The sequence below is a fragment of the Crocodylus siamensis genome, chromosome 7, assembly GCF_052110815.1.
Source record: "Crocodylus siamensis isolate JL-2025a chromosome 7, ASM5211081v1, whole genome shotgun sequence".
Lineage (NCBI taxonomy): Eukaryota > Metazoa > Chordata > Crocodylia > Crocodylidae > Crocodylus > Crocodylus siamensis.
Genome location: NC_143401.1, coordinates 45,099,770 through 45,127,410, shown reverse-complemented (window position 1 = coordinate 45,127,410; position 27,641 = coordinate 45,099,770). Strand labels below are relative to the sequence as shown.

Below are 27,641 nucleotides of genomic sequence, written 5' to 3'. Positions count from 1 at the left end.
GTGGGACCTAGGCTGGCAGTCCCTGGCCTGCCTCTTGTCTAAATCCTGTTGGGAAACCTTCCAAACCAGGCTGTGTATTTTCTAAGATGGCACTGATGCAGACAGAAGCAAATATGAAGTCTTATGCTTTGGAAGCCTCAGACACTGTTTAGACCTTTTTCAGCAGCACTATGGATAAAATCTTGGTGGTTGAGACAGATTCCTGGACTTCCAAAACAGTTGCAGGGACTGTGGCAGACCCCCAACAAACTGCATCATATCAGAGCCACCAGTAGAGAGCATGGGAGTGGCAGACAAGCTACTCTAAGGACTCTGCTGAGGTAACTAATCTAGATTTTTTTTTTGGAGGGAGCGCCTTTCTATGGTAATAGGGTGGGCCTATGTTAACTATATCATCTCTTTGCAGGTAGATGATGCCTTGATAGAGTTTTGAAAACCCAAGTATCGGTGGACCTGTGAGAATAAAGGTCTCATGTGTCAACTGGTTTTGTTCATATCTAAAAGAGTAAAGTTCAAGACAAGACTGAAGATGGGTGTATTAGTTTGTCTGAGTCCCTGGAGCCCATGAAGCAGGTACACAAAGTTATGGAGGTTATAGATCAGGGGTATGAACCTATGGAAGTTTTGGAGCAGGGGTGTGAGCCTATGGAGGTCATAGAGCACCTCCCTGTTCAGAGAAGGAATTTATGTGCATCTAAAAGTGAGGAGTTCAAGACATGAATTATCCTGTATGTGCTATTTTTCATTGCCTGATTAATAAACTGTGTTTGGCCACTTCTTAAATTTGTTGTCCAACATTTAAATCCATCATATGCATGTTGAGGAGGGTACTACAGTTGAGGAGGGTACTACAGTTACCAGTCATGCCTACACAGGAGGCTTTGTTAAAGGAAATTTATTACACTCCTGGTGCAGCAGGGAGTTTTGGTGGGGTGAACTCACTTTTTGAAGCACCAAAAGTCAGGATAAGAATCTGAACAAAAGTCAGGTGACTGCCTGTCTTTCAGATCAGGATGCTTACACCCTACACGGGTTGGCGAGAAGACAGTTTAAAGGAAACAAGACTGTTGTTTTAGATGTGGATGCACAATGGCAGGCAGATTTGGTGGATATGTAGCAGTTCTCCAAACACAACAGTTGTTTTAAGTACAACTTAACAGTGATAGGCATATTATGCAAGCATGTCTGGGCCGTGGGGCTAAAAGACAAGTCAGCGGGTGAAATATCCAAGGCCTTTAAAAGCATTTTCTCAATGGGTTGTGTGCCTCAAAAACTACAGACTGACTGCGGGAAAGAATTTTTAAATAAGCCCTTAAGCAAACTGCTAAAACCATATAATATCCACCATTTTGTTACAAACAATGAAGTGAAAGCTGCAGTTGTAGAGTGGTTTAACAGAACATTAAAATCAAAGATGTAGAGGTATCTTACAGCCCATACCACCTTTCACTACATTGGTGCATTACCAGAATTTCTTAAGAGCTATAACCACAGCTTTCACAGAACTATCTATGCCAGACCTATTGATGTAAACTCCTCAAACCCTCCCCTTGTGTGGAAAACAGAGTATGAAGACTACTTTAAAACAAAAGCAACAACACACCTGTTCAGAAAAGGACACCACGTGAGGTTGTCTAGAACCAAAGGAAGATTTGAAAAAGGTTATGAACAAATGTTCACTGATAAAAATTTCATAGTGGATGAGGTCATTAAGTGAGTGCAGACCCCACCCCCTTACTGCCTAAAAGATGACGAAGATGAATCTATCGAGGGTTCTTTTTATCCCGAAGAACTACAGAAAATGAACCCCAAACAGGACAGAGTATACAGGATTGAAAATGTCCTAGCAGAGAAAGGAAAGGGGAGAAAGAAGCAGTTACTGGTGAAATGGTTAGGGTGGCCAGCTAAATGTAATAGCTGGGTAGAAGCTTCCCAAATGTGTAACATTTAAAGTAACAGAGAAATCATTATCACCACTGAAAGAGCAAGATGAGTGCTGGTGATTTTTATATAACTTTACCAAGTAATCCCTGTGCCTGGATTTTCCCACAGAACACCAGCTCGAACTTTACCACACAACTGCTTAAACCTCTGGATCTCTTGTGGAGCTGGGAGGTAGGGTTCGCGGAAATACAATACCCACACAACTGCAACAACATCAACGAAGACACCCCTTTTGAAATCTTTTCTGGGTCTAAAAAATGGGGATAGGTCCTGTGTCAGGGATATTATTCATCCATCACAGAGTTGTTGGATCTTATGAATGATATTATTGCCAGTCACCCTACCTCCATCTGAATTAGTTATGATTTATGATCAAGTGAGCAGAAAAATTAGACTTAGAGTTGGTGATAACTCTTATGCCTTTTCTACCACTGGTGAACTAGCCTATATTTTGGGGATACTACCCAGGTCCAGTGTTAAAAAAAAATCCTTTACAGCTGATATTACCAGAGGATTCCATTCATTGCATCTCTACATGGACATTGTTAAACATGAGCTTGTCAGGGACTTTATGGTTCCCTTACTACGCTGTGTACCTACCCACAGAAGAAACAATGAGTTTGTCACTATCACATATGACAAGCCACATTATGTCCCTATGAGTCAGCATCACATTGACACAGTTACCATTGAAATAAAGACAGATCAGAATGGACATGTCTCATTTTGTTTTGGCAAGGTAATCATTAAGCTTCACCTGTGCCCCCGGAGGACTTTGGTGTTTTAAAATAAGAAAAGCACAACGGTGGTGGTAAAAAATTATTGGGACCCTACCTTGTACAGAAATTATTACAAAGCCCAGGCTGGGTATGGTCTCCCCATTTATCAGGGAGGTCCATGATGTATGGGGCTGGTGTGGGGGGCATATTCTGCAATCTCTTTAGAAAAGCCATCCCGCTTTTGAAAAGGGGTCTGGAGATTATTAAACTCCATGTTAAAAACACAGCCGAAAACATAGCCCAAGCCATCATTGGCCACATCTACCAAGCTGTCCTAAGCTGTTCTGAATAAAGTGGGCAGGTCAGCAAATCAGGATGGGGCCAGTCTGATGTATATTAAAAGAAGGAGCCTTAAAAGAAAGAGAGCTGCATCACACCCCCAATATACAGACCCACCTCAACCCCTTAAAAGAAAGAAGCTAAGACGCCAGAGCAGCTGCCTGGAAGAAAGAAGAGGTGCTGTCCTGGAAGAAAAAGAAATATATTTTAACCAGCATGACTTTTGTTCATGGCAGGTCTGAAGAGTGTACCAAATCCAAACTGGATTTGTTTCAAATAGCCCCCACACAGACCAGCATTGAGAAATGCCTGTACATTGAGATCCCCCACTGTTGGCTATAATGCAGTCTGCCTCCCTTGACTTTTTCATAGCTGGGAATGGTGAAGATTATATGGATTTGAGCAACACATTGTACCTTTGCTGAAAGATTGTAAAAGGCAATGGAACTGATCTTGATGATGGGGCTGCTGTGGGACTAGTGAATCTAGCCTCTATTTTCAGTCAGTTGGATGTCAGTCTGGGAGATCATCTTATAAGCCAGAGCAACAATTGTTACCCTTACTGAACCTTTATTGAATCAGTGCTCAACTACAATGATGACACCCCTGCCACTCAGTTTTTAGCTGGCCTGTTTTACAAAGACACCCCTGGACAACACAAAGTGGTCACACTGGATAGGGATAAATAGGGGTTTAGGAAATGGACAAACCTGAATTCCCAGAGCAGAAAGAGCTGCTAGGTCACCTCCACAGCGATTTGTTTTTTCAAGAAAAACTTTTGTTGAATGGCATGGACATGAAAGTTAAACTGACTTCCAGTTTGAATGGTGGTTGGACAGTGTAAACTACAAATCACATATGCCTCACTTCTTGTGAAGAAAATGAAGGTGGCCTCAGGTGTACTTACTTACAACCAATGCTAAATACCCCATAGACCATATGAATTTGAAAGTGTTTAGCATCCCTGCTGGCAGTTGGGTCAGTAATCAGGAAAATCTGTTTTGGGACAGTTGCCCAAGCTCATTGTCATTGGGTTCGTGAATAATGACAACTTTAGCGGGAACTACTTTAAACATTACAATATTAATTTTGTTTCCTTGTATGTTGATGGAGAACAAATCCCTGCGAAACTGCTACAACCAGATTTTGAGAATCATAACTGTGTGAGAGAATATATGCATCTAGTGCAGACTGCTGGTAAGCAAATGAAAGACCATTCTCTATTGATCAACTGTGAGGAGTTTGCCCTGGGGTGCACCTTGTTTGGCTTTGACTTGTCTCCTGACTAGGAATGTGCTGCCCATTATTCCCTGATTAAAACTGGGAACCTGAGAGCAGAAAATGCACTTTGCTGGTGCTTTGCCCACCACTGTCAACATGATCATATATGGGGGCTTTGACAACGTAATAAAGATAAACCAATGGAGAAATGTGCTGTTTGACTATATGTGAAGATGGACAGTGAACAGCTCTCCAGGGTTTTATCCACAGACCCTTACACCAAAGAGACTTTCTTTGATGTGTTCCCCTGTGACTGGCTCCCTAAGGCACAGCAGTCTTGAAGACCCCTGAGCCTGGTGGTCAACATGCCGTAGCATAGCCAGCCTGGAGAACACTGGCTGTCTGTTTACCTGGTGGATCAGAACCAGGGGGAGTTTTTTTGATTCGTACAATCACCCCCAAAACAGCACTCTGTTTTCTTCAAGTATTACATTCTTTTCAAATAAAAATGCTACCCACAATGTTTTTCAGATTAAACAATTACAAGACCCCACCTCTTTTGCTGGTGGATAACATTGTGTGTTTTTCCTGCACCACCATAACAAGGGGTTATCATTTGAACACTGTGGCAGGGCACTGTTGGTGCCTGCCACTTTAAGGGCTGAGACAAGCAGCCAGCTATTGGCTATTTTAGATCTCTGGCCACCGACATAATCAGGGCAGTTCACTGCTGGCAGAAGGCAGAAACGTTGCCTGGCTGCAAGGCTGAATGAACATGTTGTTGGTAACAGCAGGAACTTAAGGGGATGATTTAGAGGCTCCTGGTCCTGGGCATGACCTAAAACTGCACCCTGCTGGGAGTGGGTGGCATGGTGGGGTTCCCAGTGGTGCAGGAGCCTCCAGGAAATGCCAGGCCAGTTACCACCCCAGTGAAAGGCGGGTTGGGGCGCTTTAACCCCTAGCCCTGATATCACTGTGGGTACAAGGGGGACAGGCATGGCTACAGCCACCTGAGCCAAAGGACGGTGTATGAATCAGATGGGGCCAGGCACAGCTATGGCTAGCTGAGCCCCTGCCAGGGAGGGAAGTCCTGTGGCCCCAGTGAGGGGGAAATCAGAGGGCTGGGAGCCCAGTATATGTGTGTGTGAGTGTATAGAGTTGCCCGGTGAGGGGCATGGGATGGAATTAGCCCAGGGTTCGGCACAAGGTCAGACCACGCAGAGTAGGATAACTAGTGGGAACCAAAGGGACTGCATGGCGGGGCCAGTATGTGAGTAGTGAAGCCTGATGGCCTAGAGGGTTCACTGAAGGAGGATCAGGGTGGTGGAATGTGGCCTGGTAATGGGGAGTAATCCAGAGGCCCCGATGAAAGAGGGGTGGAGTGGAAGAGGCCTCCTGTGAGAGGGGAGGTGATGTGCATGTGCATGGAGCCCAACTTTGGACTCAGTTTGCTTCAGTCTCAGGCCAGGAATAATATTAACCTGGATGCCATCTGTGAGGCTTGGGCTGCGGTATAGGGGAGGAACAGATCTGCAGATGGCGCCCCCGGGCATCGGGGCAAGAATGGGCAGCCTCCCACTTAATCAACACCATCATTATGTATCATCAAGGCATGGCAGAAGAGGAGGTGGATGGTTGGCCCAGAAACAGGTAGATGGGCCAATGACAGACCAACCCCAAGAGCCCCCTGTTACAAACACGTTTAAAAATTGTATTCTGATGATTTAGGATGAAACGACCACATAGTGATGCAGCTTGTAAATAGTAAATACAAATCTTTTCATGTGACTGGACCTGCTCAAAACATGTTATAACATACCCAGACATGTGTCTCTTGCAATGACTTTCACAAAAGTGTTATTTAAATAAAGAACCCTGTTGTTGGTTTTGGAAAAAAAATAAAAATAAAAATGTGTGTGTCTACCTCCCCTTAGCCAAAAGATGGAAGAATGACACCTGTGAAAATATATTTCTAACAAGATTTATTTTAATTAAAATCTGTACAAAATTTGCAGCTTTTGCTAGTTTTACACTATATCCTGGCTACCTTTTCTCTGGAGCAGAAATTTATAATTTCTTGTCCCAATTAAGTGTTCAATATAGGGTATCAGAGACTTATCTTCCTGATGAATAACACCATATAAAACAGAATTTGGGTCTCCATCCAAATTGATATGGTTTGTAATCACCACATTCTGAGCTAAATGTTTCTCAGTGAGGCACAGACAATTCATAGACTAACCTAATGCAGTTATGGCATTTAGAATACTCTCCATACATAGCTAAGTACAAAGTTTCAGAATTACCCATTTTATATCCTCATCTGTCTGGTCCATACAGTCATGGTTTCCTTGTCCTGATGAATGTAGGAGAGAGCCCCTGCAATCTTAAAAAAGTCTCTTTCTGAAGCAATATTTCAGTATGTCATAACAACAAACAAGTACTAGAGATTTTATGAGCCTTCTACATCCCTGTGGTGTGTGTGTCTACTTTTCTTTTACCCCATATCATATTAAAAAACACTTTGCAGACAACATTTTGAAGCAGTATAGAGTAGTTTATTACAACTGTAAACTTTACATGCTAATTCACTTGCTTTTAGATACAACCTTTCACTTCTTTGGCATTGAGGTTGGTGAGGTTAGTGTTTCTTGGCCTGTTGCAGAGGTTTTCAGGTGGTCCAGATGATCCCAATTTGCAGCACTGACCATAACAGAAGATGGTACATTCAGCTCAGCCATGGATTTCATAAAGATGTCCTACCTTTAGGTGGATGTTTACTAGAAGTGGTGTGAGTCTGGAGGGCCCCCAGGACTAAGTTGAGCATGTTAGAACCTTTGATGAGTATTCCTTTGTATACAACCCCTCCCACCCACCCCAAGCATCCCAAGAAGAAATATGCTTGTGCTGGCTCAGTTCGCTGAGCAACACTTTAGCATTTTTCCTGTGTTGGGTAAGTACATTATCCAACACTTTCTGAACAGTGCGGTCAGGATTCATTGGTGTTTCTAGGGGTTTTGCCAATTCTAAGCGGTTCTTTTCTGGTGTAAACAGGGTTAATTCCCCTCTATCCAGATCACCTTGCTTCACATGCACCAGCTATTTTTGAAGCACAGCAGCATACAGTTTAGCTTTATCATATTCTGGTAAACCCAACCTTTAGAGAATGTCTCTCATTTTGGTATCCAATAAACAGGTCACCCCAAGTCTGATATTTTCCTGAGGTAGTGGGGGAGCCCTTAATTACTCCAGCTGGTGGCTGGGTACCAGGTACATTTTTTCTGCATACTCCATCACTGCTTAGTCAAAAGTCCTGTGATCAGAGGTAAAACTTAACAGGGGTCTGATAAATCCCCCAGACTGTTTGACCAGAGTTTTTTTTGAGAGAGACAGTCTTTTGTTACTTAGGCTTTTTATGATCCCACGTCTTTTTTTCCAGCACACGGATTTGGTGGGATGTCAAAAGGAAGTTTCCTTTTAAGGTGTCCAGAGAAATTTCTGAAATGACTGCTACTAAATCCTCAGAGGCTGTTGCGGGGAAGATTGAATAAGCAGTATTAAGAGAGCCAAATTTATCTTCACGCAGTTAGACACATTCCCTTTCTGCAGGCTCAGAAGCTAAAAAAGAGGTTGCTGCTACACCATCTCTTTTTATTTCCACCCACCACCTTTTTCAAAGTGTAAACTGCTGGCTGGTCTGGAGGGAAAAGACCAGTTCTTAATCCAAAAGCCTCTGGGGTACAAATGCTTAGGTCTACCACCAGATATCCATAAGGTTTTTTTAGTAGCATCCTCAAAAGCTTCTAGAAAGAAATGAGGCTTGCCTGGGTACATCAACCTTGTCAGGGATACTACTTGTAGATTATCCCTTTTTTTTTTTAACAGACCTATGTATTTTGTGTTGAGGTTGATAGTGCAACACTTTTTCCCTTGACAGCATTTCACTAACTGGTATGTTTAACATAACTGAAGTATATGCCCACCATGGAGCTGGTTATCTCTAAGGGCATACAGGTAAACATTTAAGAAACCTAAGTTATCCTTAACTGTATTAAGGAGATGTCAATCATAACAGCTAAGAATGGGCTAAACGTGCTGGATGTCTGCTCTGACATGATAATTAGAGTGTGCTTTGGAGCAGACTCGATTGATGGAGTCTGCTGGACTGTGCTAATAAGCACAGTAGCATACAGCATGTTCCAGCAGCCTCTGTGTCATCAACTTCAGCAGAATGGTGGTACTCTCCCAGTATGAGGTATGCAGAGAGTACTTGAGGGAGGAGCTGTGCAAGGCAGGTCTGCAGGTGGCCATACACTTCATCTTGGACAGCTGGAGCAGCTGGGGTGGAGATCACACCTACCTCTCCCTCATAGGGCACTGGTGCAACCAGTCAGGCCATTGGTGGGCTCTCCTTCAAGCTGGGGTGATGGATGAGTCCCACATGGCAACAGAGATCATGGGGGTCATGAAACACATAATGCAGGGGTGGCTCATTGGGTAGGGTGAGCTCACCAACGGGTTCATGGTCACCAACAATGGGGCAAATATGGTCAAGGCTGTCCATGATGCCAACTTTGTTGGCATCCGCTGTGTGGCACACAAGCTGTACCTCATAGTGAGGGATGCCTTGGAGGGGGACAGGGCTGCCAGTGAGGGTGCCGTCACAACAAGCCACTTGATTTTGAAATGCAGGAAGGTGGCGGGCTACTTCCATTGGGGCGTATGGAGGATCAGTGCCTGCTGAACAAAGCTGAGTGGGATACCATCTCCTAGATCTGGGTGGTCCTCAAGCCCTTCCTTGAGGATACCAAGAACCTTAGCAGTGGCAATGCCCTCCTGAGCCAGGTGATCCTCATAGTTAGGGAACTTAAAAATGAAATGCACAAGTTCCAGGGGATCGATATTCCTGGCTGGGGCAAACCAGTCACCAGAGGTGCAGGTACTGGTGAAGTGGCTGTAGGAGGGCATCAAGAAACAGCTAGATCCATTGCAGTCCCGTACGGTCCATGTGCTGGCAGCTATGTGTGACCCAAGGGTGAAGGGCAGCAAAACCCTGGATCAATGGATGGAGATCCTGGTGAACAGAGTCAAGGAGGCATAAGGGCACAAGTGGGGGGACGTGGAAGAGGAGGATCCACCAGCCAGTCTCCTCCTTCACCACAGGCACTGCCAATGGAGGCCAAGGGAATGGGGTCCAGAGGCAGCAGACCCCACCATCAGGCAGGTAGCACTCAGGCCTTCGTGGCTGCCTATCTTACCGAGGATGTGTAGCTGCTGCTGTAAGACCCCTTGGCCTACTGGGGCAGCTGCAGCCAGATGTGACTGGACTTGACTTTGTTTGTCTGGGAATACCCGTCCTGTCCACCAACCAGTGTTCTGAGTGAGTGGGTGTTCAGCATTGCTGGGGATGTTGTGACACCCCACTGAACTGCTTTGGATCTTATTTTGGTGGAGTATTTGGTGTTCCTCAAGGTGAACCTCCCACTGCTGAGGTTCCTTAAGCTCCAGGTGTAGAGTGAGTGCCACTCTCCTCATTCCATCTATACTTATTTCCTCTTTGTTTCAGGTCTCCAAACCATTTAATGCCCCATTCTCAGAGCTGGAGGCGGAACTCACTGCATCACCAGCCAGCAGGGGAAGAACATGTCCCTGCTGAGCTCATGTGCCAGGATGAACTTGGAAGTATGGGATGGGACTATGGGGAAGGAGGAGGCCCCAGGTCCTGGGCATGACCTAAAACTGCACCCTGCGAGGTCTACATTGAGCCCATGTTTCTGTATCCAGGAGGTTGGTGAAGTGAAGTTCGTAGGCTTGTCTGCGAAAAATGATTTGGAAATTTCCTTTGAGGATCAGGCCTGAGAGACTGGAGACAGGTAGCTGGTGGTTCTTGTCTTTGACAGATTTTTGGTGTGTGCTCATTCTGGAGCACAGTTATTGCTTGGTGTCTCCTACATATTTTCCTTCAGGACATTTGGTGCCATGATGGAGATAAGTATTGTGAAGATATTGCCATACTGGAGATATGGTTGGCAGGTTTTGCATGTCTTGTCATGGTGTGGTCTGGATACATTTGTTGCGTTTTGAGCTGTAGGAAGTTGGCTTCTGGTGATGAGGTTAGTGAGGTTCAGTGCTTGTTCTAATTTACAAACCACTTTTCACAAATGAGCCTATGAACTGCACTTCATTAACCTCCTAGGTACAGAAATACATGGACTCAATATAAACATTGGATTTTTGACACACTACAACCTGCCTGACATCTGACTCCCCAGGTAACTCTCCACTTTTACCTGCTACATTCCCCTTCCCCAGTATCCCAGCCTGTCTCACCTCCTGATGCCTCCATTTCCATTTTCACTGACTGGCTTTCTTGCCTGCATTGCATGCTAGCCTCTGGCTTCTTTACTATTCCTTCCATCCAGGAAGAGCACACACACTAACTGCAGGTGCTTCCTCAGCCTCACAAAGGGTTTTTAACCCGAAAGCTTGCTAAGATGTATTTCTTCAACTATTCAGTTGGTCTACTAAATATATCAGATTGACCCAAAGAACCTTGTCTGCCATGTCCTTAGACCAACACAGCTACAACCTACACCCCTATCATCTGCCCCCGGTCAGCTGACTGGAAGGAGGCAGGGTCCTGGGCACATCTAAGCTCCAGGGCTGGGGCTGGCAGGGAGAGTTTTATGGCAGCTGCTGGAGAAGCAGCTCCTGCAGGAAAGGAAAGAAAGGGTCCATGACAGTTTCACTGTCAGAGATGCTAGTGCTACTGTACTGCTTACTTATTAAAGTGGTGGACCAGACTGAGGCCATAAGGGAGGAGGTGGCCTCATTGGGGCACACTGTTGTGTAGTGTAGGGGCCCAGCACCAGTGATGGCACAGCAACTGGGTCATAGGAGCCCTACAACAATAGAAGATACAGTGAGACTGAGACCTCATTACAGGGATATGCTATCTGCAAGGTATGGTGCATGGTAAGGGGTAGTTAGCGTCATGCATCTAGCACATAAGGCTTAGGGTGCCCCCTTGAGGAACCTACTTAGAGCAGGTCCTAGCAATGGGTCCAAGAATCTACAGTGTTTAGTAAGGTCCGTTAGAACCGTGACTGAGCTGAAGCTTAAGTGCAGCCTTGCTCTCTATTATCTTTTCTAACAAGATGTAGCAGCAGGTGAGAAGGTGCCTGCAGGGTAGAGCTGGCATGGTCACAGGCACCTAGGAGTATCATGGACATCTCTAGGGGCCCTACTCCGTGACAGATAAAGGGGTTTCTAGGAAACTGCACTTTACCTCCTTGAAAGCTGGCAGACTTCATGGCCTCAGAAGGGGCTACCATCCTTGCTGTTTTCATCTGAATCAGGCAAGAAATATAAGTTATAGGTATTTTCATGATTTCCCTTTATAGCCTATGGGGGAAACATGTCCAAACAGTGTTGAAACAGCAAAACAGTTTTGGAGAAATAAAATGGAGCAGTGCTTCAAAACAGTGAAACTAAACACCGTCCCTTTGAACAGCAAATCTGAAATCAAAATGAAATGTTGCCGTATTGCACAGCCCTAATTGCGAGCACTAGTAAGGCTGGCAACTTGTCCCATGAAGGAAGTGAGACTGTCTGCTATAGCCCCAGCTTCCTCATGGGTTTCCTGGAATCTTCTTGCTTTCACCTGACTTGTATTGGCTTCTTCTTAACTTTAGTTCTAGGATTAACTTCAATTTCACTTACTGTTCATCACAGTATGTTTCCTGTATTTGTAGTTGTTAAATCATTGTTTCTCTTGTTGTCCCTTACCTCTGTAAATATTCTGTGTTGTCATCTCAATAAATCCCTGTTCATATTTGTAACTTTTAAGTCTGATTCCCTCCCCAGCAGAGCTCAAGGCTGACACATCCACCTCAGTGTACAGTAAACCTGTGCTGAGTGAGCCTGACACTAACTTACCTTTATTGCTTACCAGTCCAGCAGGTTCTTTCTCCAAATTTATTTCTTCCTGCTATACTCATCCACACTGCATATGAATATAAACAGCCCCCCTGGTGAGGGGGGAATATATACAGCCCCCCTGGTGAGGGGCTGCAGGTGCTTGACCACCTGGGCGACAGTGATCATCGCCTGCTGGAATTCACCATCCAGCGCAAGGTGGCAAAGGCCTGCAGCAAGGCAGCAGTCATAGATTTTAGGAGGGTGGACTTCAATGAGCTAAGGACAATAGTCAGGGAAGCACTGAGGTCCCGGAGGGGAGGGGAGGGGAGTCAGGTGTCCAAGAAGAGTGGTTGCTTCTTAAGGAGATGATCCTCCAAGCCCAAAGGGAGGTAATCCCAACATGGATCAAAGGGGGCAGGAGGGCACAAAAGCCCCATGGCTCACCAAAAGCATCTGGGAATGTCTCCTAGCTAAAAGGGAGGCATACACCCAATGGAAGGGAGAGGCCATCACCAGGAAGGATTATACTGTGGTTGCTCGGGGATGCAGGGGGGTAGTCAGGAAGGCCAAGGCGGAAATGGAACTGGGTCTAGCTTTCCGGATCAAAGACAACAAGAAGTCCTTTTTTAAATACATAGGGGGCAAAAAGAAAGTACCCAGTAACGTGGGGCCCCTGCAAGACATGCTAGGAAATTTGATCGTCACACCAGATGACAAAGCTAACCTATTTAACAACTTCTTTGCCTCCATTTTCCTAAGAAGGGACCAGATCAGCTCCTCAGGGAGGTGCACCTAGGCCAAGGGTCAGGGAGGATCTAGTCAGGGAACTTCTGGAGGGACTGGATGTATTTAAATCAGCTGGTCCTGATGATCTCCACCCCAGAGTGCTGAGGGAATTAGCTGAGGTCATTGGGGGATCCCTGGCATGGCTTTACGAGCACTTGTGGTGCTCTGGTGTGGTGCCAGAGGACTGGAAGAGGGCCAATGTGGTCTCCGTCTTCAAAAAGGGGAGGAAGGAGGACCTGGGGAACTATAGGCCAGTTAGTCTTACCTCAATCCTGGGTAAGCTTTTTGAGAGAATTATTCTGGCACATGCCCATGAGGTGCCAGTAGGGGAGATTATGCTTAGGGGCAACTCACACGGGATCATTAGAGACAGGTCCTGTCAGACCAACCTGGTGGCCTTCTATGACCAGGTCACCAAATTCTTAGATGCAGGGGTAGCAGTGGACAGTCTTCCTGGACTTTAGGAAGGCCTTTGACACTGTCTCTCACCCCATTCTCATTAAGAAACTGGGGGACTGTGGTGTCAACACCTACACAGTCAAACGGGTCGCCAACTGGCTGGAAGGCTGCACCCAGAGAGTGGTGGTGGATGGGTCATTTTCAACCTGAAGGGATGTGGGCAGTGGGGTTCCACAAGGCTTGGTCCTCAGGCCCACACTGTTCAACATCTTCATCAGTGACTTGGATGAGCGGGTAAAAAGCACCCTGTTCAAATTTGCTGATGACACTAAGATGTCGGGGGATGTGGGCACACTAGAAGGAAGGAAGAGGCTACAATCGGACCTAGACAGGTTACAGGGGTGGGCAGATGGGAATAGGATGGGATTCAACACTGATAAGTGCAAGGTGATGCACCTGGGGAGGAAGAACCAGCACCATACCTACAGGCTGGGGAACTCCCTTCTCATCAACGTAGAGGCAGAAAAGGATCTTGGAGTCATCATTGATGCCAATATGGGCAGGCATCGTGGGGATGCAGTCAGGAAGGCCTACCACACCCTGTCATGCATCCACAGATGCATCTCAAGCAGGTCCGGGGAGGTGATACTTCCCCTATATGCGGCACTGGTTAGGCTGCAGCTGGAGTACTGCATCCAGTTCTGGGCGCCACACTTAGAAACTATGAAACTTTAAAAGGGATGTGGACAACATGGAGAGGGTCCACAGGAGGGCCACTCGCATGATCAGGGGGCAGCAGGGCAGGCCCTACGAGGAGAGGCTATGGGACCCGAATCTGTTCAGTCTCCACAAGAGAAGGTTGAGGGGGGATCTAGTGGGCTCTTACAAACTAGTCAGAGGGGAGCAGCAGGCATTGGGGGAGTCCCTGTTCCCCCGAGCACTGCCAGGAGTGACTAGAAATAATGGTCACAAGCTGGCAGAGGGGAAATTCAAATGAGACATCAGGAGGTGCTACTTCACGGTCAGGGCAGGTAGGATCTGGAACCAACTTCCAAGAGAAGTGCTGCTGGCTCCTACCCTGGGGGTCTTTAAAACAAGGCTTGACAATCACCTTGCTGGGGTCGTTTGACCCCAGTACTTTTTTCTGCCATAGCAGGGGTTCGGACTTGATGATCTGCTCAGGTCCCTTCCAACCCTACTAACTATGAAACTATGAATATCTACAAATAGAACATCTATGTTCCTTTGGAAACCAATCACTAAAAGGATTACAGTATTTTATTTGTGGATTGATTTTACCACATTAAAAGCATATTTAGATGGTAAAGCATTCAAAGAATATGCAATATTTGTGTGCAAGATTCACCCTTACAGGGGTTCAGAAAATCCAGCCATAGCTGAGAGCATGGTTTTCCGTGCAAAGCTTGTGTACTGTGCAGAAGGGTATAACTGAAAAAATATTTGCACAATGTAATTTACTCAAAATATTATATAGCAGAATATCATTGTTGTGATGCCTTATCCTCTTGAAGATCAAAAACTTAAATTAAGCAACCAATATTAAGAATTTACCTCAAACACAAAACATTTAAAAAGTCAAGAGCAACCTTGTTCAGAGCTGTCACATACTCTGCAAGCTATGGCTCAGGGCATTAGTAGGGGAGGTGATGGGGGACCAAGGATGGAAGGTGAATGAGGTGTACAAACAGTGGTTGTTCCTCAAGGACACAATCCTTGAAGCACAAAAGAAAACTGTTCCCATGAAGAGGAAAGGTAGCAGAAGGGCTGGCAAGCCCTCCTGGCTCAATAGGGACATTGCGGTCCTCTTGAAAAAGAAAAAAAAGAGGCATACACACAGTGGAAGCTAGGGGCAGTCCTCAAGGAGGACTATACAACCGTGGTCTGCACTTGTAGGGAAATGATTAGGATAGCTAAGGCAGCAACTGAGGTTAAGTTAGCCAAGGGAGTCAAGGACAATAAGAAGTCCTTCTTTAGGTATGTAGGGAACAGAAGAAAACAAATGGAAATGTGGGGCCCCTGCTTAACACCTCGGGACAGCTGGTAACGGACACTCAGGAAAAAACTGAACTCCTGAATGGCCACTTTGCTTCAGTATTTCACTGGACCAAGGGGAAAGACAAGTGAGACAAGATCACAGGGGGCATGGTGGGAATGATAGCCTTCCCAGTGTGGATGCTGAGTTGGTGCAAAATCAACTAAAAAAGCTAGACATTTATAAGTCACCAGGACCAGATAGACTTCACCTGAGAGTGCTAATGGAGCTGGCTGAAGTCATTGAGGAACACTTGACAAAACTCTTTTATAAATTGTGGCACACAGGGGAGATCCCTGAGGATTGGAAGAAGGCCAACATTGTGCCCCTCTTCAAAAAGGGGAAGTGGGAGGACCTGGGCAACTATAGGACAACTGGCATAACCTCCATCCCAGGGATAAAACAGAAAAACTTATTAAAGGATCTATGTGCCACATGCTCATTGAGTGTAAGATTCTGAACGACAGTCAGAATGGCTTTGTCGCGGGTAGGTCTTGTCTTACCAAGCTCATCTCCTTCTATGAATAGGTCTCTTCCCACCTGGACATGGGAGAGAAGGTCGACATTATATACCTAGACTTCCAAAAGGCTTTTGTTCTAGTAACCCACAATATCCTTGTGGAAAAATTGGAAGTATAAACTGCTTAACAGTTCAGTGGGTGGAAAACGGGTTGCATGGTAGGAGCCAGAGAGTTCTTATGAATGGATCTGTATTGTCCTGGCGAGATGTGACCAGTGGTGTCCCTCAGGGGTCCATGCTCAGACCAGTACTTTTCAACATCTTTATCAATGATTTGTATGTGGGGGTGAAAAGCTCACTGGTCAAGTTGTGGATGACACCAAATTATGGGAAAGTGTGGCCATGCCAGAAGATAGGGTGCAGATACAGGCAGACCTGAATAGTCTGGAGAGTTGGGTGGACCGGAACCAAATGAAGTTCAACACTCAGATGTGTAAGGTGCTCAATCTGGGGGCAAACAATCCCCAAAATACCTACAGGCTCAGTGGCAACAATTTGACTTGCACCACAGCCGAAAGGGACCTTTCCATGATCATGAACTGGCACTGCAATGCTGTGACCAGCACGGTGAACAACACACTGGCATGCATTACCTGTTGCATCTCATGCAAAACTAAGGAACTGATACTCCCACTGCACTCTGCAGTGGTGAGACCATACCTGGAGTACTGCGTCCAGTTCTGGGCAACATACTTCAATGTGGACGTGGTAAAACTTGAGAGGGTCCAGAGAAGAGCCACCCATATGATCAGGGACTTGCAAGACAAGCCATGCTATGAAAGGCTGAGGGACTTGGGCCTGTTCAGCCTACAGAAAAGAGGGCTGAGAGGGGACTTGGTAGTAGCTTACTGCTACATCAGGAGAGTACATCAAGAACATGCTGAACAGCTGCTCACCAGGGCACTCCTGGGGAAGACCAGGAGCAATGGATACAAACTCCTGGAAGGCTGCTTCAGGTTCAGTTCCAGGAAAAACTCCTTCACAGTCAGGGTGTTCATACTGTGGAATAAACTCCCTCCAGTTGTGGTGTGGTCACCTACCCTGGAAATCTTCAAAAGAGACTGGACAGTCACCTTGCTGGGCTTACTTGACCCGTTTTCTTTTCCTGCCTAGTGCCGGGGGACAGGACCCGATGATCTACAGGGTCCCTTCCAGCCCCTAACAATTAATGAATCTATGAATCAATGAGCCTCAGTAGCCTGTAAATAGGAAACCTTTACATCAAACCTTAGAGCCATCACCTGCTGCTTCAGTTTATTTTGGTACAACTCTGCTGAAAAATTTAATTGATTTACATCTGTATTACGGTATTACAAAATTCCTCCCAATACTCTCAAATCCTAATTAATTCTAACATAAGATCATGGCTACAAGAATGTACTGATTCACAACAATTACCTGGCTTAAAGTAGGAGAAAAATGCAACCCCAAACCCTTTTTGTCCACTTGGGGAATTTTACTGAGAAACCTTCTATTACTGTTATCTCAGAAATTGTTCAGAATGTCTCTACTTTTTGCTCCAATCCATCCTCCAGGTTCCCTCTTAGATGCTGTATAGGCATTGTGCAAAGAGAACTTATCAAACAAGGTAAAAAACCTTTTCAGAGGTTGCTGCCACTTACACTTCAGTCTTCCAAAAATATGCTCCACTGAGACTGTCACTAATGGTCCCTTTTTTGCGGCCATATGTTCAATGAGAAGCTACCTAAGCCAATAAGCAAGACTTGGATATCTCAGAAAGAATCCCTTCAAAATTCCTTGCTCCATTAATGCACACAATGGTTTGGAAAGAAAATACTGTCTTGCTCGTTTCAGCCTACAGCTGTAAGATTGTAATTATCCTGGCATCATGGACCTTGCAGGCCACTTCACATTAATACCAGTGACCCTTCCATGGTAATCGATGAGGCTTTGCTATATGTCATGAGGAAATTCTCCTTCCTGTTAAAGTCTTTGGCCTCATCTGAAAAACAAAGAATAGGTGCAAGAGTTTGGAAACTCTATCCATAAAATGCCATCAATGGCCTCCTACATCTGGCCACAGTTTGAGACATGATAGGACAGCACCTCCATCAGAGCACTTGTCTTTCAGAGAAACAGCTGACAGTTGATATACCAACACCAAAATTGTTTAGGCTTCCAAATGGGAATGATAACCTTCTGGAGGATAAGGGCAACAGTTCTCCATGCTGAGAGAAACTCGGGGTTTTAGACTGAACTTGGCACAGTTTCTAGGAATCAGCTGTTGTTCAGCTACTCTTGGTCATCTCTGTTTGCATCACTACCCTGTGTCACTAATAACTCTTCATCGGTCAAGGATAGAAGCTGCTCCCCTTAATGCAAAAGAAACTGCTTGATTTCATCCAACCCCTCTTCCTGCTCCATCACCCATATTTCTGCAGCATGAAAAGCCCTATGAAATCGCAGACCTAAATCCACATCTCCATTATTCCAAACCCCTGTGTATTCTTGTTTGTGTTAATGACTGCCATGATTTGGCACTCACAAGTACATTTTCCATGCTGACAGGAAACAAATAAGGAAAAGTTGTTAGTTTGACTCCATGTCCCAGAATTATTGTAATCTCTGGTAGCCACCCCAGGAAAAAATTGCAACTTTTTGACAACTTTTCAGAATCAAAAGCCAGAGGGGGAAACACTTTCTATGAAATACTGTGAATTGTGGAACACGCAGAAATTAGTCAATGGGAAAGAAACGTATGTTGCAATATGTGAAAGTTCAGTTCTGGTGTTTTCTTAAGAAGCAACTGCCTCTAGAACTAGGGTCTAAATAAAACATCTTTTACCAATCAGATTACAAGGGGGTTATATAAATTTATTTTTTTCTATGTAACAATTGATTAGTTTTGAAAAATCCCCATTTTTTTATGTTTTAATTCCATCTTTCTTTAAAAAAAAAAATCACTAAAAGGACACAACCCACAAAAATAGTCTGTATCTGCTCTAGATTTACAGATAACTGGTCATTATTAAGGCACAGATTCAAAACTAATATTTTAATTTAGCAAGTCAAATATTTTGTGCATAATACAACACTGACAACACTGTATGCTGTATTGTTATATTCCCTTCGTGGAATTAAAAGTGAGAAAAATATTTTCCAGTGTGTTTGTGTATGTGCAGCCCTATTCAAGATCATGTTATTATTGGGAACTTTTTTACTTTGGTGTGGATGATAAAAGCACTGCTCAGCAAAAGATCACATCAACTTAACACTGTAATAATGTCAGCCTCCAAAAATATGTTTAGATGCAATATATCTATGAAAAAAATGAGATGTGTAGTTTTTCTGAAAAAATGTTTAAACTTTAATATTAGGTAAGCTTAAAAATTAATCAGACTAACTAGGAAGAGATTGCAAGAAATTTGTATGTAGTGTTGCTAAATATTTATTTAAAAATATCATGTAAAACTATAATGTTTCTATGCTACTAAATTTTCAAACCATGGCAGTGATCTTGCAAACACTTACACAACTGCTTACTTTTAAATATGAGTAACTTTATATCAGTGGGACTACTCATATGCTTAAAAACTAAGCATGAGAGTAAATATTTGCAGGATTAAGGCCTTTGGCTACTATAACTGCTTGCATAAAATTCAGCATGCCTAAAAGATACACACAATATCTGATATGTTCATAGACTTTGGGCATTTGAGCACATAACTTTGGTGTGTAAAAACTGTGTGCATGCAACCTGGAGGTCTATACTTGTTCATCTATACTATAATCTTAAACACAGAAAGAGTTAACTGCTATTTTATTTACAGTGGATGTTATTAAGCTACACACCATTACGTGGATATGGCTGAAACCAATACTGAGCAGTTAATTTTTGCTACTTGCAACAGGCCACTTTATTACTGCTTGATCATCAATGCCCTCAGAATAATTACCTTTCAAAAATTCCCTTTATGTGTGCAAATGTCTCCATATATTGAATTTCTTTTCTCACCTTAAAATAATTATTCCTGGAAAGTGTCAAAACTATTTTCACGCCATTTTGTATAAAATTATCTACTGTAAATGGTTATTCTAATGCCTTCTCTTAAGAGCACTTGACAGTGGTTCATGTCTATCTTTAAAGGCTTGTACACTGAACATAAATAATACATTACAGTACAGATAATTCACAATATTTCCTATGGGAATGCTTTTCAACAAATTAATGTTTGGAACCTTCATACTGCATTGCAGAAAGAGAGGCACATTATAATTTCCTTCATTATATGAAAACCCTTCATAAATCCATAACAAGACATCTGAAAAGATGCAGCAACAATACTGCCAAATTTTTTGGACTTTCACAGTATAAGAATATTATAGTTAGCTCTAGCCAGTTATCACATGGACTTTTTTTTTGTTAAACCAGTTTTTCAGAAATAGTTCAAATCCCAGAGTTTTAAGCACTTCATAGCTGAAAATCGCAAACCTAAATCAAAACAGATGCTATAACATCTATTTCATACATGTTGCTTAATTGCTGCATGCAGAGTCACGTAAGTAATATGTCACTTAATAAATGGCAACAGTGTGGTCTTGCCAAATTAAATTAGTTGTCTGCTCCATCAAACTTACGGCACACAGCTCCAGTTTGATGAACGCCTTTCATTCTCTACCATAAATTTTTAGATCTCAGTTTAATTTGTTATGTACTGTTAGTGTATAGAATCTAAATATAAAAGTTTGATATAAATAAATGTCCTCTAGTGGCAGTATACTAAAAATAGCCCTCTGTGTTGAGACAACCATTAAAATCAGTTGTAGCATTATACGCAGAAGTTAAATATGATGACTGCAAAGGGTTAATATTGCAAGGTCCATTTTGGTCTTTCATTACATCTGTTAAAGTGAATGAGTTTTGTTGCAAACAGTTTTAGATTGCTTCCTAAGAACATAATAGGACTGGTCTACTACCAGGTGGTTTGATTTCTGAATGCTTCTTCAGGCAACTGTGGGGGAAAAAATCTACATACAGATTGATTCTCAGTACCCTGATGGTGAGATTTGACCTAATATAGGAACACTTTAAAATTTGAAGAGTGCCAATACAACATTTTATATGGAAATAAAAGAGAGAAAAATAGATTTCCACAGGACACGAAATCAGAACACATAAAGTGCAGAAAGACCTCAATAATTATTTTAAGCAGTACCAGAAAAATCCATCGTGATAAAATCAAAAGCTATGCTCTCTGGCATTTCAGCTCTTCATTTTTCCTTCATTCAATAAAGTAAAAATTCAGTGCATACATTATAGTTATAGGTAATAAAATACTAAACAAAGAACCCTATATTATTATTATTGCAAATTCTGTCCATTCTAAATGAGTAAAACATAACCCACATTTGGTGTTCTGAAAGATGACACACAAGTGTTTTCTTTTTTTGGCACAGTACTTGTGCAGACAAAATACTTTGGTCCTTGATACCCAAACTCCCAAAGTGCAGAGGATGGGTGTGCAGTGACAGTTGTCCACAGGATTGCCATGTCCATCTTTACAGTTGACTGTGAGCCACAACATACCCGCTACCAGCGACCGCTGATACTAGCAATGTCTGAGTGATACTGACGTGGCAGTCTTCCGCTAGCTCCACCTTCCAGGAAAGAGGCACGTATGTTTGATGGGTCAAACAACTTTCTTCGGCTTTTATTCAGTTCTATGTAGGAAACAACAATAACAAAATTATTTCAAAATTATGCTGCATGCAGTTTCTATGATTAGGCATAATTCCTGAAAAGAGTACATTGTGTCAAATGTACTTATACAAATTCTTAAGAAAACAAAGTAAACCCTTAAAACTGACAAAAGCACTGCAGCGGGAACACTTAAAACACCCTGATCAAAGCCTGCAAATTTTTCAAACAGAAAACGCAGGTGCACATTCAGAGAACAGCAATGTGACATATCAGGTTACAAAATGCTATGACAGAATTTTTCTATAAAATAACTCTAAATAATTGAAGTTAACACAGATCTTTACTTCTGAACCTCCAAGTAACAACCATGACCTGGCACCTCAAAAAGGTCCCCAACCTCTCCAGCTCCCCCCCAAGCAACAGGTTTAGATTGCCAGATATAGTCTAGAGTTATTTTTCACACAAAATACTTTTCCATTCTCCTCTTTTATTGTGGACAAAAGCCCTGTTATAAAAGTGTGCATCACTGGCAACTAAGATTAAAATTTTTGATGAATATAATTAAATTTAGTACATTAATCTTAACGACATAAATTCACATATATAAAAACATTTTGCAAATGATATCATTAAAGGCAATATAAAGAAAGAGAATTCTCATTTTCCATTAAATAGTTGAAGAAAACTTCTCCTTTTGATAGAAAGAGGTTTGTTGCCAAGGAGAACAAGCCTCAAACATCACTTTATTCAATAAGGAGGTGAAATTTGATGGTGTTTCCAGAAATTGGAAGTGCAGGTTGGTCCATACTTAACGTGTTGTGCATCAAAAATAGCAGCTATTATCATTTTCTTTTACTGTAGTAAGATATAAGCCAACTTTCTATAATTAGGAGTCAGTTAGAAAAATTCAGTGGTACATTTCCTATAAATATTCACTGACTAGAGACAGGGCTCCATTCCCTTTCAGAGAGAATTTTCAAGTTTTTTTACTTTTGTTCCTAACTTGAATGAAATGAAGGCTCAGATCTGATCTCACCAATTCGGCGTCCAAGTGGCACTTAGGGGTTAAGTGTGATCTTATTCTATCCTGTTCAAATGCCTGAAAAACCATTAACATTTGCTTTTGTTGCACACCTTCATCTATGCTTGAAGACTAACTCATATAAAGCAGTGAGGGGGAGAAGGACTCAAGAATTTTTTGTATTAAATGTTTTCAAGCACCAAGGCAAGATAAGATCACACACAAATGCCTAGCAGGAGGAAAAAGATCTGATTCCATATATTTAATTTTTTTTAATCAACATCCTCTGTGAAGTGGAATTATCTTTTCCAACCCTTTAGGAGGGCAGACTTCAATGAGCTAAGAAGGATAGTTGGAGAAGCGCTGAGGAGACGATCCTCCAAGCCCAAAGGAAGGTAATCCCAACGAGGATCAAAGGGAGCAGGAGAGCACACAAGCCTCCGTGGCTCACCAAAAGCATCCAGGAATGTCTCCTTGCTAAAAAGGAGGCTTATACCCAATGGAAAGAAGGGGTCATCACCAGGGAGGACTACTCTGTAGTTGCTCGGGGATGTAGGGGGGTAGTTAGGAAGGCCAAGGCAGAGATGGAACTGGGGCTAGCTTCCCAGATTAAGGACATTAAGAAGTCCTTTTTTAAATATGCAGGGGGTAAAAAGAAGGTCCCAGGTAATGTGGGGCCCTTGCAGGACACCATGGGTACCTTGGTCGTCACACCAGATGGCAAAGCTAACATGTTTAACGATTTCTTTGCCTCCGTCTTCCTAAGTAGGGACCAGAACAGCCACCTCCCTGCTGGGCCCCCCTCAGGCCCCGGGGGAGGCACACCTGGGCCACGGGTTACCGAGGATTTAGTTAGGGAGCTTCTGGAGGGGTTGGACGTATTCAAGTCAGCTGGCCCGGATGATCTCCACCCTAGAGTTCTAAAGGAACTGGCCGAGGTCATTGCAAGTCCCCTGGCACAACTTTACGAGCACTCATGGTGCTCTGGTGAGGTACCGGAGGACAGGAAGAGGGCCAACGTGGTCCCCATCTTCAAAAAAGGCAGGAAGGAGGACCCGGGAAACTATAGGCCGGTTAGTCTCACCTCGATCCTAGGCAAGCTGTTCGAGAAAATTATGCTGGCACACATCCAGGAGGGGCCAGCAGGGGACTGCATGCTTAGGGGCAACCAACATGGGTTCATCAGTGGCAGGTCTTGTCAGACCAACCTGGTGGCCTTTTACGATCAGATCACCAGATCATTAGATGCAGGGGTAGCAGTGGATATAGTCTTCCTGGATTTTCGGAAGGCTTTTGACACTGTCTCTCACCCCGTTCTCATTAAGGAACTGGGGGGCTGTGGTGTAGACACTCACACAGTCAAATGGGTCGCCAACTGGCTGGTGGGCCACACCCAGAGGGTGGTAGTAGATGGGTCCTTCTCAACCTGGAAGGACATGGGCAGTGGGGTTCCGCAGGGCTCGGTCCTCGGGCCCGCACTGTTCAACATCTTCATCAGTGATTTGGACGAGGGGGTAAAAAGCACCCTGTTCAAATTTGCTGATGACACTAAGATGTGGGGGGACGTGGGCACATTGGAAGGATGCAACAGGCTACAATCAGACCTAGACAGGTTACAAGGGTGGGCGGACGAGAATAGGATGGGTTTCAACACAGACAAGTGCAAGGTGATGCACCTGGGGAGGAACAACCGGCACCATACCTACAGGTTGGGGAACTCCCCTCTTGTCAGCACAGAGGCAGAAAGGGATCTGGGGGTCATCAATGACTCCAAGATGAACATGGGCCGGCAGTGTGGGGAGGCAGTAAGGAAGGCCAACCGCACCTTGGCATGCATCCACAGATGCATCTCAAGCAGGTCCAAGGAGGTGATCCTTCCCCTCTATGCGGCATTGGTCAGGCCGCAGCTGGAGTATTGCGTCCAGTTCTGGGCGTCACACTTCAAGAGGGATGTGGACAGCATGGAGAGGGTCCAGAGGAGGGCCACTCATATGATCAGGGGGCAGCAGGGCAGGCCCTATGAGGAGAGGCTACGGGATCTGAACCTGTTCAGCCTCCAAAAGAGAAGGCTGAGGGGGGATCTTGTGGCCTGTTATAAACTAGTCAGGGGGGATCAACAGGCATTGGGGGAGTCACTGTTTCCCCCAGCACCGCCACGAGTAACCAGGAATAATGGTCACAAGCTTCCAGAGGGTAGGTTTAGGTTAGATATCAGGAGGCGCTACTTCACAGTCAGGGCGGCTAGGGTCTGGAACCAGCTTCCAAGAGAAGTGGTGCAGGCTTCTACCCTGGGGGTGTTTAAGAGGAGGTTAGATGAACATCTTGCTGGGGTCGTTTGACCCCAGTATTCTTTTCTGCAATGGCAGGGGGTCGGACTAGATGATCTGCTCGGGTCTCTTCTGACCCTAGAAACTATGAAACTAACACTAATTTTAGAAGTGCAATATAGTCGTAGAATCATTTGAATATGTGGGAGACCTCAATTCAACTTCTAGGAAAAAGTAACATGAATTTTAAATCTTCGGATCTACAGCCTTAAGTGCTGTAGATATTAAGTATGTTTATTTATTCACCTGAGATTGCAAGCAGCATTTTTCGTCTGGCACCAAAAGTGGTAATTCCTAGCTCTTTCAAATCTTGATCCGTAAGAGTAAGGAATGTCTGAAGATCAATCTAAGAGAAAGAAAACCAAAATGAAATATTGGGATTCAAATCACATAAAATTAATAATCTTTCAGCAACCGGTTCCTTTCTGAACTGAAACTTACCACTTAAAATTGTTATTTATGAGTGTAGTACTAGCTGGCTCTCAAAACAAAGTTTAACTTTATTTCTATTGATTCTACATACCTATTCTGTATGTCTATAATGCAATTGCTAAATTCCCATTTGGCAATGAATGACTGAAATGAAATGAAAAGAGGAAAATGAAACAGATTCCTTTTGTACTACAACCCTTAGGGCCCCTCTATACATGCAGCAGAGGTGAGCTGGGATCTAATATATGATCCATACAGTTGAGCCTCCTGCCATGCTGTGTGTGTATGGCAGAAGCAATGACTGTGGGATCATGCATTAGATCCCTTTGCGCTTTACTGTTGGTGCAGGGGGAGCCTGATCCTGGGCTCCCCCACACATTGGTAAAAAGCAATCTCCCACAGCTTGGAGCCCCCTTCAGTTGATGGGCTCCCAGATATGGGGACACCCCATACACCCCCAGGGCTGGATTACAATAGCCGTGATCCCCCAGTTGCAGGAGCTTCACGCAACCCCAGGGCAGCCGTGCCCCACAGCTGCTGGAATCCAGGTGAGTCCTGACATCCAGTGTCCGCAGCTGCGAGAGTCTTGGGTCCCTGTGCTACTAGGACCCAGATTTGACAATTGCTGGGGATGAGAGGCCGCACAGCTGCAGGACTTCCTGCCCTTGCTGGGCATGGTGGACTACTGCGGCTGGGAGGGGCTTACAGGGCTCCCAGCTGTAGGGGAGGCCCTGATACACATGCAAATTAAAGTTTGATAGCAACGAGCTATAAAAAGTTAGTATACATTTTGAGGTCCAATTTTATAGGTAGTGGGTGCTTTTTATGGTGTGATAGACACTTTGGACATGTAGCTGGTCTGAAGGCAACTGTGCTATTAACCACTTAATTATGCAATACCTGTAACATGTAGAAGGGACCTTAGTGACGGATAATTTGTTTTGATATTTTATTAGAAACAGATAGGTTAAAAAGTAAAGTTTGACTGATTTAGTGATGCTTTACTGCACTTCATGAGATTCCGAAACTTTCAAAATTTCTGTGAAACGTTCATTTCTAAATTAGCATAAACATTAATAAGCTGAAACAGAGCATGCTGGTACCACCTTAAAGAAAATTAAACCACAGGATCTTTCACAACATACCATCCCTACTAATTATACTGTAGTTCAGGGATGGCCAACCTGCAGCATGAATATCACAGGTGACACCAGCAGCTTGTGTGTGTGGCCTGCAGGACATTGGGGAGGGAGCATAGTGGCAAATATGGCAGGGAGCAGGAAACAGTGGCAGATTAGGCAGAGGAAAGAGATTGAGTGGCACCTGGGGGGACATGAATCTTAACTTGTGGCATGTCTGCTTCAGTTCATTGTTTTTTAAAAAGTTAAACATAATTCAGTGGAAACATGCCCTTTTAAATGAACACCTCTGTAGCAAACCCCCCAGTTTTTCTTTTTTAAATTTATTTTAAAATGCATTCCCTCCCCTTCCCCAACCATTTCTGACTTTTTCTCTCCTTCGCTATTCCCTATAGATAAGTATAAGTAAGCTAAGATGTAGGATAAGCTTTAACATTTTATTTTAGGTAGTAAGTTTTATTTTTCTCTCCCCTCTTTGCAAATAACTGCCCTGCTATTTTGATATAGATATCCACTGTTTTATAAGTGATAATTATTATGTTTTGTATTGATTTTTTTTTTTTTACTGCTTTTATATTGAGTGATTACTGTTTTAGGCCTATATATGTAAGTGAGCATAAGTCATGTCAAGTTTCCATTTTGTTTGTCAAGCCTCCATCCCATTCCCCAGGCCCGGTTGTGTAACCCATGATTCACACCTACCCCTCCTACGTAACTTGGTTCTTGAATTAATAGGGATGAATGAGGGTGTTTGAGAGTCTAAAAATAGCTCCCTCTGAACGACCAAACCATCAACACCAATACCTGGACCAATGACCCAGCCCTTGGAACCACCCTCAGCGTTCAAGAAACAAAAGATGAGGCATTGTGTCAAGGCTGCACATGCTCAGTAAGACTATCTGGAGCCCTCTGGGACAGGACTGACCTTGCCTGGACATGCCCTCCCCATAGGAGATCAAAGGTAGTCTGCCCCATAAAAGGGGTAGTGAAGACTGACTCCTTGGAACACCCTCTCCATCTGGACCAGCACCATGCCACACCACTTATCCACCCAGAGGCCCTGCTGGCGACCCCCCTCTGGACAACACCTACTAGACAAAGATCCCTTTCCACCCTGGACAGGTAGCTATCACCCCCCATCTCTTCAACCAAGGATTTG

The 27,641-nt window shown here is 44.0% G+C and overlaps 1 protein-coding gene across 3 annotated transcripts in view; it reads right to left on the bottom strand.

Annotated features, from left to right (window-relative positions):
• Window positions 1-18,715: 18,715 nt before the first annotated feature.
• BICC1 (BicC family RNA binding protein 1) overlaps window positions 18,716-27,641 on the bottom strand; it is a 228,326-nt gene continuing 219,400 nt past the window's right edge. For all 3 annotated transcript variants that reach the window (XM_090058872.1, XM_090058873.1, XM_090058874.1), the window contains 2 exons: window positions 25,158-25,257; window positions 18,716-21,583 (listed from right to left, as the gene is read on the bottom strand). In XM_090058872.1, the coding sequence (XP_089914998.1) occupies window positions 21,453-21,583; window positions 25,158-25,257 (231 nt within the window). In that variant the 3' untranslated portion in view covers window positions 18,716-21,452. The remainder of the gene's footprint in view (window positions 21,584-25,157; window positions 25,258-27,641) is intronic.